This window comes from Diabrotica undecimpunctata, chromosome 3 (assembly GCF_040954645.1).
Source record: "Diabrotica undecimpunctata isolate CICGRU chromosome 3, icDiaUnde3, whole genome shotgun sequence".
NCBI classification, from domain to species: Eukaryota; Metazoa; Arthropoda; class Insecta; order Coleoptera; family Chrysomelidae; genus Diabrotica; species Diabrotica undecimpunctata.
The window spans coordinates 30,392,083-30,405,419 of NC_092805.1; the positions used below are offsets into that span (position 1 = coordinate 30,392,083).

A 13,337-nucleotide genomic window follows, 5' to 3' on the forward strand; every position below is an offset into this window, starting at 1 on the left:
AAATGATGCCGAAATTGGAGCGAAGGGCATGTTCAACATCGAAATAATAACCACCCAATAGGAACAATCACCGAATGTTAAGTCACTAGAGGAAATAGGAGGAGAAGGACAAAGAAGAGATTGTGGAACACCTTTAGGCAAAATGTGTTTCTGAAGAGGATTAATATTGGTACGATCCAAGATAAATATTATGAAGAGCTATAATTGAACAATCCATGTCTGGATAGGCATAAATATAAAGATAATGAGAATGAGTTATTTGACCAAATTGTTATTTTGTTATTATAGATAATAATTATGATTAGATATAAAAATTCGAGGGTAATTAGTCAGTTAAAGCTGGAACAGTGAACCAGCACATACTTATCATGTCATATTTTGAATAAACTATTTAATTGGCGATAGCAATTAACTTAATTTTTTGGGTCTAGTTTTATTTTCATTGCAGTTATTAAAGAAAAGACAATAATATACTAAAAATACATTTATTTGTCACCGTATTCATAAAAAAATATACAAAAATATATAAAATATATAACATACACTTATATTGCACGATATTTACAACATGGAACAGTTTTTGATAAAACTAGAAAATCCTTATTAATACGGCGAACAGTTTAGAGTCTTTACACAAGAATTTCGCAGCTCGACCAAAAACAGCACCATAAGATTCGATTTGATCAATAGACAAATCGATATTATAGCGCTACCATATGGTACAAAAAGGCAACTCGTTATACGAGTTTGATTTTTGTATCAAACAGCAGACATACCAGCATCACCATTCACTTTTTGGAGGTAATAGCTACAGATTGCTACAATACAAATTCTCCACTGGACTGTATTTTGCATGTTTTACCAAACTTTGCGCGCCTTTAGATGTCACCTCGTAACCAATTGCCATATTTTTTGGGGGGTGGATGGTCAGCTATTCGACAACGATTACCTCGGATCATTCCAATGAACGCATCTTAGTTTAGGTCCTAAAATCTACAATACTATGTTGGGTAAAATACAAATAGCGGATGAAGTGGTTTGCAGCAAACTGTAGTGCAGCAGTTACTGGAAGGTAACCACTGCAGAGGTAACTTAGTAAGAAAATTAGTATGGACCGGATTTGCCTGGTGGGCCGTAGCTGGATGAAATACCACCACCGGATCCACCGCCGATTCCACCTCCGATACCTCCTCCGATGCCGCTTCCAATTCCGCCTCCGTGACCGCCTCCGATTCCACCTCCGATGCCTCCTCCAATACCATCACCTAGAAATAAAAATTAATTGAGAAATGAATCGACACAACATAAACAGCTGTATGATCAACATAAAATATAAATCGATTATGTAAATAAATACTTAATCGATTTAATATATCAATTGCATGTTAGGGATACCTCAATGTTAACGACTTACCTCCTCCGATTCCTCCGCCGATTCCTCCGCCGATTCCTCCTCCAATACCACCTCCAATACCACCTCCAATACCGCCTCCAATGCCACCGCCAATACCGCTTCCACCTCCGAATCCAGTTCCACCGCCAGCGGTTTTCTGTAATAGAAAAACAAATTTTAGAATATTTTTTTTTCAACAGTTACATAAAATTAGAAGTTCACTGTCAAGACGGAATAGACTGAACAGCAATACTAATAAGATTGATTGATTGACAGCTTAGAAAAAGTAGATAGCTTTTACCTATTTAAGAGTCAACATCACCATGCAAAGAGGCCAATGTTTGCAACATTGTCCAATACATTGAAGCCAATACGACATACTTTGCTATGAACCATATATTTAAATCACGAGACTTACATCAAAGAACTAAGATACGAATATAAAAAACCATAATCCGACCGATAGTGAGCTATGGATGTAAAACTTAGATATTTCTTGGAACTTAAAAATCTGTAAACTGCATGGACATCTTTGAAAGAAAGGTACTGAGACGAATACTAGGCCATATAAATGAGAACAACAAGTGGCGAATTAGATACAATTATGAAATATATAATATATATAAAGAATTACCTTTATCTCAGCGTGCCCACCTACAACGTCTTCAATGGGCAGGCTATGTATTTAAGATGGAAGAAAACAGGCTTCCAATAAAACTGTTGAATGCAATAATGCGGGGAAAGAGACCTATTGAGGACGCAAGAAATCGCAGTCGATCGTAGAGAAGAATGGTTACAGTCTATAATGAATGGAGAGGTTTGTTGAGGGAGGCCAGGCCTCGAATTGGATGGATAAAAATGTAATTGGACTCGAATTAGATGGATGATGTAAAGCCATAGGATGGATGGATATCCGAATCTATAAAGCATGCCAAGGAAAGTACTAATGAGAAACCAAAATCAGAATTGAAACATCACAGTAAAAGGTAGTTAAAACAATAGAAATTAATGTACTATGAACTGTTAAGGAACCTTTTTCTGAAGAATAATAAAGAACATTAAAAGAAACGATTAAAAAATAGTGCAGAATGTAGAAAGAACTGTAGTAGAATGGGCCGATGTGACCACCCAAGAGGTTCAAAAAATGGATATCACCATAACGAAAACTAAAATGGGAGCAAAAGGAAAAGCCCAAAAAAGAGATTGATAGAACATCGCCTTAATTCTATGAGTTATCAATATGCAATCAATGAGCATTTTTTGTAAAATCAAGAGGTTCAAGCATAGCGATGGTCTTGCTGTCTACTTGATGTGCCCTTAGACACAAGATTATCCACCTTTAGTGCTTTAATCCATAAAAGTATTATAACAGAGATTATTATTAGTATAATCATGATATGAAAAAAATCAAATATGTTCGACAATTTAGACAACTTCTAAAACATACTAAGATTTTATAGAATAAGAGTTTCTTATTAAGAAATCTTCATATAATTATTTTTCACCATCATCAAACACGGTACACCATTACCTTCTAATTAAGAATAAAAATCTGTAATTAATCACCAATCTGAGCATCAAAGCTACCGCTGTTACTCTCCCTATTATTAAGAACAAGACGGAAACTGGTGTTACGAGACGTTGGTTACATAAAGCATATCCGATAGCGTCGCCTTGGGCGATCCATCGGAGATCACTCACTGACCCATAAACGGTAGGAGAATCTCGCATTCTTTGTCGTCCATCACGATGCGAGGCGAGCAGCTGGTTCACTACTTTCATTTGTTTCTTGACCTCTGGCTTCCGCGTGAGGATCTGCCGAGTATTCTCTTGAAAAAACAAACGATGCTAAACGGGTATTTCACGTAAGAAAGTCAATTATTGGTTACTTTCTCCGTGAATATATTAAACAGATGATTGGTATATTGATTTTAAATGAGGGTCGATTTTTGAGAAAGTTTGAAAAATCGTGAAAATGTTTATTCGAAACTGAGGAAGTAAATATGTGAAATGAGTCAAAGTAAAGAGAAGTTTATGGCAATAATAATACATATTTCGTATTTTGAAAGATGTGTGGGATATAATTGGCTAAATTTGCCTGCCTAGTAATTTTACAAAATCGATATTCAACAATAAGACCATCAGTAAGACGTCACCAATCACGAGAAAATCACTTATTCTAAATAAAAATGGTACTGAAACCTTTAGAAAATTTCTTCCTAATTGTAAACTTAGGATGTGATTAAACAAGAGAGTAGCAAATTAAAACAATTTACAGACATACAAACGACATACAAAGACATACAAACTTATGTCTAGCAGTGGATGATTGATCATATTGTAAGGGATCATATAGAGGGAAAAAAAAGATTATAGAATGAACTTAAAAATAATATTGATATTAAATACCAATATATTTGTCAATCTTTAATAGCTAGATATTAAGTGCCTTATGCGCTTATTTAGTGCAGTTAGGTTTGACCTGGAACAATTTATGCGTTTCTAAAACGAGGTCATACTTTTTTCACTTTAAATTGCCAATTTTTTCTATTGTATAAACTATATTGCAAATGACACTATTTTACCCACTTATTCTTCAGAAATGCATTTTTAATGTCCAATGCCATTTTCTAATAAAAATTCCGACATCTGACTCACATCTTAGGTGAAAGCCATGAACCGTAAAACCATATCCCCTTGACCTCCAGTTGCCATCCATTTGTTTATGTAATTATAGAAAATCGGAACTCCTAGTTGTAGAAGAAAGTGTTTGTTGTGGGATGTTATAAAAGCGGTTTTATTGCTTTTGCGAATTATCGCAGCAGTAATTCTCGTAAGTCCATTAGCACCTTCTTGTAGGTCACAATCATTTGAATATCTACTGACTTTCTTGAGGAAGTACGACACTTTATGAATCTTGTCTATCTAAACTTTCTTTTTAGTCATCGGAATTAGGTATTCCTCTACAAAGTTCGGAAAATACAAAAAATGGTTATGTAATGTATAAAACAGGTCTTGTAAAAAATGTTACTCTGATGGATTGGTTCCGACTACGACGAATTAGATAATATCCGTATGATTTGATCTAGACATGAATGGACAAAAAAAAAATGGTAATGAGAAATTTATGAATATAATACAACCTAAAGATATTAACTCTTCATACTCTTTTAATATGATTATCTTGTGTTAAATCTTGCTCGAAAATACGGACAACGTGAAAGAAATATCTCAAGCAAATGTCTCAAGATGTACTAATTATTTTAAAAAATGAACAGACATGATTTAAAATATAAATATGTTCTTACATATCGTTGAAAACTAAAAGACTAGCTTATAACAGATATTTTTAAAGTTGCAAAAAGATCAAACTTGACAAAAATTTGTCAAAACAAAATATTTGTTGAAATTGAATCGGATACTAAGAAGCAGGTCGCATAATTAAATATATGGCACACTCCGAATATGAGACTTTGATACTAATGAATGTTAGTTCATACCCAAAATCCAAAATCTTTAAATATTTGAAGTTCATGTCCAATATCCAAAATCTTTAAATATTTGAATATATTTCTTTTCGCCCACGCCGAAAAACTTACCTGGGTCTTGTATCTGATGAAGTATACTTCTGGTTTGCTGGGTTGTGTTGGTGCAGCAGTAGGAATGCTGATTTCGGGTCCTTCCTCTGGTTTCTTGACCAAAACGTAGACCAAGGTCTTCTCTTCGTTTTGTGGTTGTAGTGGGATTACTGGAGCAGTTGGGGCAGGTGCGCTTGGGGCCTTAATGAAGATGATTTTGTAATGTTTCTGAGCTTGTCCAACGGAGATTGGTCTTTGAGGTCTGAATTCTTCAGGTTCTGGTGGGGGTACGTGGACGTAGATGTGCTTCTGGATGGTAGTGGTGCCACCTCCGAAACCGCCTCCGAATCCACCTCCGAATCCACCGTCACCGCCGCCTCCAATTCCACCTCCGAAGCCTAAAACAATAATTATTATCCGTACAATTTTAATCTGAAGTTATTAATATTATGAAAAATATAATTGCACGTCTTTTGTAAAAAGAAGATTGAGATACTATGACAAAATCTAAATTATTTTCTATTTTTTAATTTTTTTTAAGCTTATGCTGTTCTAATTTATGAGATGTTAGGCTAACTTACCTCCTCCGGATCCACCGCCAAATCCGCCTCCGGATCCACCGCCAAATCCGCCTCCGGATCCACCGCCAAATCCACCTCCAATTCCGCTTCCGATACCACCTCCGATACCGCCTCCTCCGATACCGCCTCCTCCGATTCCGCCACCTCCGTGGCCGCCGCCACCGAATCCGCCACCACCACCAAATCCGCTACCTCCGCTTATGCCTGTAACAAAACAACTTTTTAATTATGGTCTACCTAATAAGAATAACTATAGCGTGAACTGTATATTTTTTTCTGCGTGTACGTCTAGAGTTTAATAGATTTTTAATGTAGAACTTACCACCGCCTCCGTGTCCACCCCCAATTCCGCCTCCAAAGCCTCCACCGCCACCAGATGGAGCTCCGTAGGAGCCGGAGGGTGGGCTGTAACTGTAACCTGCCTCAGGTCTGGCACTGGCAAGAGCCATCAAGGTGGATAATAACTGAAAAGAAATAGAGATTATTAAAATATTCCCAAATATGTTCATATAAATAAGGTTTATGCAAAATTGGATAAAAGTTACCAAAGATAGATCATGTTATTGAATAGAAATACAACAAATGGATAAAGAAAGGAAAAAGAGCAGAAGAAATAATTTTTTTTTAAATCATAAGTAACTTTGTAGAAAAAATTAAAAGAATATTCATTCAAACAGCAAAAAAACAATATTTTTCCAAAAACAAAACCTGTGATACTATTCTTAAATAAAGAATCATATCAAGTATGTTTCCTATTAGAATAGATGTTCTTTTCAATTGTTCTATTTTCTTCTAATTTTATTATACAATTTATACATGAGTGTCATCCGAGATATCTAGTTCTTCCGAGCGTGAGAAGCTTTGAGAAACTGTGGGAGAAAGAAGCAAATATTTCGCAATGATTTATGTTCATTCATAAGCAGTTCACCGTAGCTCATTGTTATGTAAAACTGTGTTTCAGAGAGAAATTTTTTACAGGCGCCTTGACATAGAGAAATATCGAATGAAAGTATGAATGGTATCGAACGAGTAGAGATCATTGTCAAAAAGTGAGAACTAGAAAATAATTGTGTATTAAGTGAATTGTTAATTGTGCTGCTTTGATTTAATATATGGATTTGTATGCAGAAACGATGAATCACTATTTTCTAAAATATGGAAATCAGAATTTAATAGTTTTAGAAACTATGATGATTTTTAGGAGTAAAATCTCGGAAGTATGCAAATGGCACGAATATTACTGTTTAATTTACGTATAAAGAAGTCAAATATATAAAAATTAATAAGAATACTCATGATCAGCTAATGTAATTAAATGAACTATTACTAAAATTTTGAGATATGATAATATTGGTGCAGAAACCTTGAATCTGACTTTTTAAAGTTTAATTTTATAATGGTAAATATGCTCAAAATCATCTTATATCATTATACGTCCATGGTTTTTGCAGTTTTTTCGTTCATAATGTTTTAGTTGTAGTTGTTTTGAAAAAACCATATATGCTTCCATTATACTGTTCAAACAAAGTAAAACAGTAAGAGCTGAATGGTACACTACCGTTTCGTTGTCAAAAGTCATCTGGCACAACGTTCTTTATTACGAGCTCTTGGAAACAAGCAATCTTTTGAGTATTGAAAATATAAAGTTTTGGGCCATTCTTCTTTCCTGATTTGTTATCCAGTGATTCGTAACATCCTAATCCTTTACAAATAAATTGTAGGATTAACCTTTCTTGGCGTCTAAAGAAGCTTTATTAATAAAGGTATTAACACATATTTTGATATTATTATAGAAAATGGTAAATTTCTTAAAATCAAATATTTTCTTATTCTTATCTCTTATTTCTTATTTATTGTTATAAATCTTCGAGCTTTATATTAAAACCATTTAAAAAAACGGGTCGTGTTGAGAATGTAGTTTAATAAAAAGAATTAAAGAATGTACCTTCATGGTTAAACTAAAATAAAAACGGTTTATTGTTCTTGCACGGTTTTTAAAAATGTTTGAAAATGTATTTACACCTTAACTCACCTGAACTCAATTATGTAAAATATTTTTAGTAACAAGAATATTTCTATAACTCGACTTTTAAAAAAATACAGTTTTTGATTTTTTTTAAATAACTTGGATATTTAATCTATCTAATTTTTTTCATTATATTTTGCAAACTAAATTAAAAATTTTCGTATTTAAAAATAATTACAATAAAATAATATAGTTCCTAAAAATTCCATTTAACATGAATAAAATTTAAAGTAGAAAAAAAAAAGAAATTAAATTAAATAAATAAAGAAAAATGAAAATGTATATATAAAATCAAGAAGCATAGACCACCAAATTGTTCTAGACACTAAAAAACTTTGAAAAGGTGTTAGATGAAAAACCTTTAATAAAAGCAAAGGCAAAGCAATATATGAAAATTATATCAAATAAATTGTAGAAATAGATAATAAAAGAAATGAAAACAACAAGAAAAACAAAAATATAAAAGAAAATACCAATACGATATATTTTAAGACGATTTAAAAGAGGAGGAAAATATTTTTGAAGTACAGAATAAGTTTTAAAAAATTATTAAAATAATATAAGTCATAAATACTCATATTCATATTACATTTTAAATTTAAATGTTTAAAATTTTACAAGAAAAAGAAATAAATCAAAAGCGAATTAACAATAGAAAAGTTGCGAAGCATAAACTGAAAGAATAACAAAAAACCAAAAATTAATATCAAAAAAATGCTTCAGAAAAGCACAAGTATGATTGTTTTAGCAACAACATTGTTTTAAACAATAAATATATTTCCAAGTCAAAAAAATAATTAAATACCTAGTCATATAAATACTTATGAAAAAAATGTGCGATTTGAAATAAGTAATGAAGACAAGAATTAACTAAAAGTAAAGAAAATAAAACATAAGAATAAAGACGAATAATTAGAATAGTTTTACAAATATCCCATAAGAATATAATAATAATTTTGGATTCAAAATATATGAAAAGAACCAAAAATTAATCGACTGTGAAGATCAGCGGGCAGAGTTCACTGTAAGACGCGTACGATACTCTCTCGAACAAAGAGTAGTACCGCAGTACCTATTAACGGTAAGTAAGTATCCAAAAGTATCACATCACTATCACTTTCAGCCTAACATAAAAAATCAAAAAGTGCCTACGTACCACAAACGGTCTCATGATGTAAAACCACTAACTAAAAATGATCATATGATGCAGATTGTACATCTCATTTGATTTAAATACGTTTTTCTCCCACTAACTGCAAGAAGATTCACACTGGCTTTTACCTTCACTTCACAATAAGAAAAATTACTTTTACTAATTTACAATAAGGACTAATTTGGTGCAAAACGCTCGGTAATGCGGGGCTAAAGGAGGTAAGTGATTTTTACCCTTTTGATTTTTTTTGGGACATTGTTAGTAAGTGTACATATTTTACGTAAGGTCGTGAGTTTACACTTCAGAGTAATCGTCCATTTATTTGATTATACAATTACTTTTGTCGTTAATGAGATGTGCTTAATAAAAAAATTTTGGCGATACATTCATTAGATTATCGATAAAGAACTTGTGCACTCAGTGGATTCCAGTGAAGTTTTTTTTGTACGACAGTTGTAGTTTTAAATAATGTTTTTAAGAACTTTTAAGATTTTTTTTTAAGTAATTTATTTACACATTTTTAGATACAATAAAGAAATAACATTTTTTATTTGTCTTATTATGGAAATTTTAGATTTGTTTATCAATATTTTCGAGTATCTTGTGGACTATATTTTAGTACGGTTTTATTACTTTTTCCTTTTTTTCTTAATTATTTTAGCAAATGCATTTGTTGTTTGGAATTATATCTTGAAAACGTTTTCAAGTTACAATTTTTATAAATAAACACCCTCTATGAACAAAATAGGCCAACTTTGTCTTTCAGTTAAGAATACAAGGTAGATGGATTAATTGCAACATTATTTTAAAACAGTTTCTGATTCTGATATTGAAGTCGTAAAATCAAATAAAGAATATATTTCAAAATTCAATTATTACAGTAACGGAGTTATTGACTTTTTTTAATATTTTTTTATGACCTTTTGAGTTGTTAATTAATTTATGTTTATATTTTTGGTGTGATAAAGAAAAAAATGTACACGTTTTTAGTTGATATAAAACAATTATTTTATATACTTCTGTCAGTACGTTCAACATTTTTTGTGATCTAGTATTTTAGCCGTACATTCAGTACATTTTTTCTTAAACATTTCAGAAAATTTTTACCGTCAATAATAAAATATTCATATATTTTTAAGTATAAATCTAATATTCTTCGTATTAGATGTTACAATTTCTATATTTTTGTGATGCGTTTTGATATGTATGATACATAATTAAAGAAAAAGCTTTTTGCTCTGTAACAGAAATTATTATGGTTTTTTTTTGGCAGTAATTTCGGGACGCTTTACGAAATTATATTTCAGTATAGTTTTCGTTACATTTTACTTAGAAATGTTTGCAAATTTGTATTGTCGGTAATAAAATAGATTCTTCTTCTTCGTTCTAGAAACGTTTTTTGCCTTTCGAAGATGTCAGTGGCGCAGTTCTTTTTTTAATTCTTTATTATATATGACTTCCAGTTCTTTTGGTCTTTCGGTCTTATAAATTGTTAATGTGTTGATACGTTTTTGTTTTTTTTTCCTGTCTATATATTTCTTCAAGTCTATCCAACTTTTCTTCGGTCTTCTATTCTTATTTTACGATAAATTGGTTTGGGTCCATTAAATATTTTGATTATATCCCACTTCAATTGTTTTATATGTCCATATATATATATCCTCTTTTTCTTCTTCCTCTTTATAAGCAATTTTGCTTGTTCATTGGCAGATTAATACCTCTATAGAAGGTTGTCACTCGATATTTTGCGAGGTCGTCCGCGCAAACTCTTATTCTAAACTCTTATTCTAAATTCTTAACTTCATCTCAGTGTTCTGTCTGTCTGTCTATTTGCTTTTTGTGCTTGATCTCTCACTTCTTTGTCCAGGTCTCCATAGCTGGACAGTGTAATTCCCAGGTAATTTATTTCCATTACTTGTGCAATACTGATGCCATCAATTTCTATTTTACATTTGGTTAGTTCATTAATGACTACTATTATTTTAGTTTTTTGAGTCATATTAAATTCTTTTGCTATTATGTTAAATCTGTGGACCAGTCTTTGCAGACTATCTTCATCTTGGGCTATCAATATTGCGTCGTCTGGGTAACGGAGTATTTTTATTTCTTTGTTTCCCATTCTGTATCCTCCTCCTTTTTTAAAGCTTTTGATTATTTTATCCATGATTAAATTGAAGAGCATGGGGCTCAATGAATACTCTTGCCTTATTCCGCTAACTATTTCTATAGGTTCTGTATGTTGTCCATCTATTCTGACTTCCATTTCGTTGTTTTGGTAGATGTTTTCGATAGTTTTTATGTTTAGGAGAACTTTATTATACAGAAGATGGATTACATCTTTGAGTCTCACTCTGTCAAACGCTTTCTTTGGGTCAATCAGACAGAAATGCTGGTCTATTATACTCTAGTGATTTCTCAGTAATTTGCTTTATAACGAATATTGCATCTATACACGATCTTCCACTACGAAAACCCTGTTGTTCATCTGCTAAACTTATCCTCTGATTTATTAACACTTGTAAAATTTGAGTTGTAAGTTTTAGGATAGTATTTAACAAGTTTATACCTCGGTAGTTTTCTGGCTGTTTTTTATCTTCTTTTTTGAATAGTAGAATTAGTTCGCTTCGTTTCCATTCTTCCAGAATTTTATGTTGTTAATTGTTGCGTCATTGTTGCTCCACAATATGTCAGTAATTCGTTTGGTATCCCGTCTTTACCTGCTGCTTTCCTGTTTCTGCAGGACATTTTCCTTCATTTGTGGTAATTTTTGGTGTTTCCGGTTTTAGCGTCGTTTGTTCTTCCTCTGCATAGAGCTTTTTTAGGTAGTCAATCCACGTATCCTTTTTATGAGTTTTGGTTCTGTTAGTTCCTTCACCTCCGTTTTTTGGCCTCTTATGAAGCGCCATATTTCCTTTTGCAGACCATAAAAATTGTGTTCCCAGTGATCATTTTTTATTTTTCTTACAAGTGCATGTGGTTCGTTTCTAATTGTCTTGTAATTATGGTATGCCTCTTGTGTTTTGGTTGACATGTATTTCAGGTAAGCTTTTTTCTTTCCTTTACATTTTTCCTTCACTTCTGTACAAAACCATGGAGTTCTTCGGCTTAAGAACGATTTATTTTTATTAATATTTCTTTCACCAAGAACTTCCCTGGAGTCTAAGATATTAGACTTAATTTTTTCCCAGCTTTCTTCGACCATCACTGTCTGTGATATATGTGTTTCTGTTTATATATATATATATATATATATATATATATATATATATATATATATATATATATATATATATATATATATATATATATAATTGTGATTTAAATCTTTTTATAATATTTCCACATTTTGTTCGGTTCAATTTTGTTTTTTTTTTGCTATTTTTCTTTAACTTGTTATATTTTCCTTTATTGTTCACCCATGGTTCACTCATATTTTCTTATATTAAGGTTAGGGCAGATATTGCGTTATATGTTTTTAAGTTTCTCTTTGTTTTTTTTTTCTGAAAATTGTATAGTATCGTAAATTTAATTCGTTTTCTTTACTCGGTTTGATATTTCTACATCCATCTTTTCAGATCCAAATATTTGAACATCGGTATTGTTTCTAGATTTTTATTTTGGATGTAAACAATATCCTCTGGATTCCGTTTTCGTGTTTCGTTTGTATTATCATCAATATGTTCATTTTATGATATTTGCGTATATACAGGATGATTGAATATTGTGATAAAGCTCAGTAGATCTGCTATAATAATAGATAGCAATAAAAGTTAATAACAAAAATTGTAGGCAACTTTGCGGTTTATAATACAAAATTAATTAGAATAATACAGGGTGTTCAATAACATAGTGGAAGACCAAACTTTTGTATTTTTAAATAAAATACCCTGTATTTTATATTCAAAATCTTCGTTACTTCCCCATCACAAAAAAAAATGTTAAGTTTTATATATTATACAGGGTATTTACAAAGTTATAATCAATTTTTTATAAAAATTGTAACAAGTTCACCTAACTGCATAATTAAAAAGACACACAATAAGAATGATCTATTGCTGCCATATTTTTTAGTGATTGTCAATTTTTTAAATTATAAATAAATTATAAATAAAAAATAAATAATTAATATTCTTAATTTTTTTATCTTGTTTCTCATCTTAGAAAACTAAAATAATAGTAATCAGCAAAGAACCAACCAGGTATAAAATTGAAATTGATGGCATCAGTATTGAACAAGTAATGGAAATAAAATACCTGGGAATTACGCTGATTAGCTATAGAGACCTGGACAAAGAAGTGAGAGATCAAGTACAAAAAGCAAATAGATTGGCAGGATGCCTTAATAACACTATATGGCGAAACAGACACATTAACACTGAGATGAAGTCAAGAATTTTTAAAGTCAGTGTAAGACCAATAATGACATATGCCCCAGAAAGAATACCCGACACAGCCACAACGCAAAGGCTACTGGAAACGGCAGAGATTAGAGTACTGATGAGAATTACAGGAAATACGCTGAGAGATCGAAGGAGAAGTATAAAAGAATCGAATAACCACATAAGCAGAATGGAGGAGTCAGGTGTCGTCAAAATTGCAAGAGATA

General features: G+C 31.6%; 1 protein-coding gene across 1 annotated transcript; it reads right to left on the reverse strand.

Moving 5' to 3' along the window:
- Nucleotides 1-469: 469 nt before the first annotated feature.
- TwdlT (TweedleT) lies at nucleotides 470-8,829 on the reverse strand. The gene is made up of 6 exons (XM_072525585.1): nucleotides 8,735-8,829; nucleotides 5,875-6,016; nucleotides 5,553-5,756; nucleotides 4,993-5,369; nucleotides 1,415-1,550; nucleotides 470-1,265 (listed from the first exon to the last, which is right to left on the reverse strand). The coding sequence occupies exons 1-6, from the start codon at nucleotides 8,747-8,749 to the stop codon at nucleotides 1,105-1,107; spliced, it is 1,035 nt and encodes a 344-aa protein (XP_072381686.1). The 5' UTR covers nucleotides 8,750-8,829; the 3' UTR covers nucleotides 470-1,104.
- Nucleotides 8,830-13,337: the final 4,508 nt, after the last annotated feature.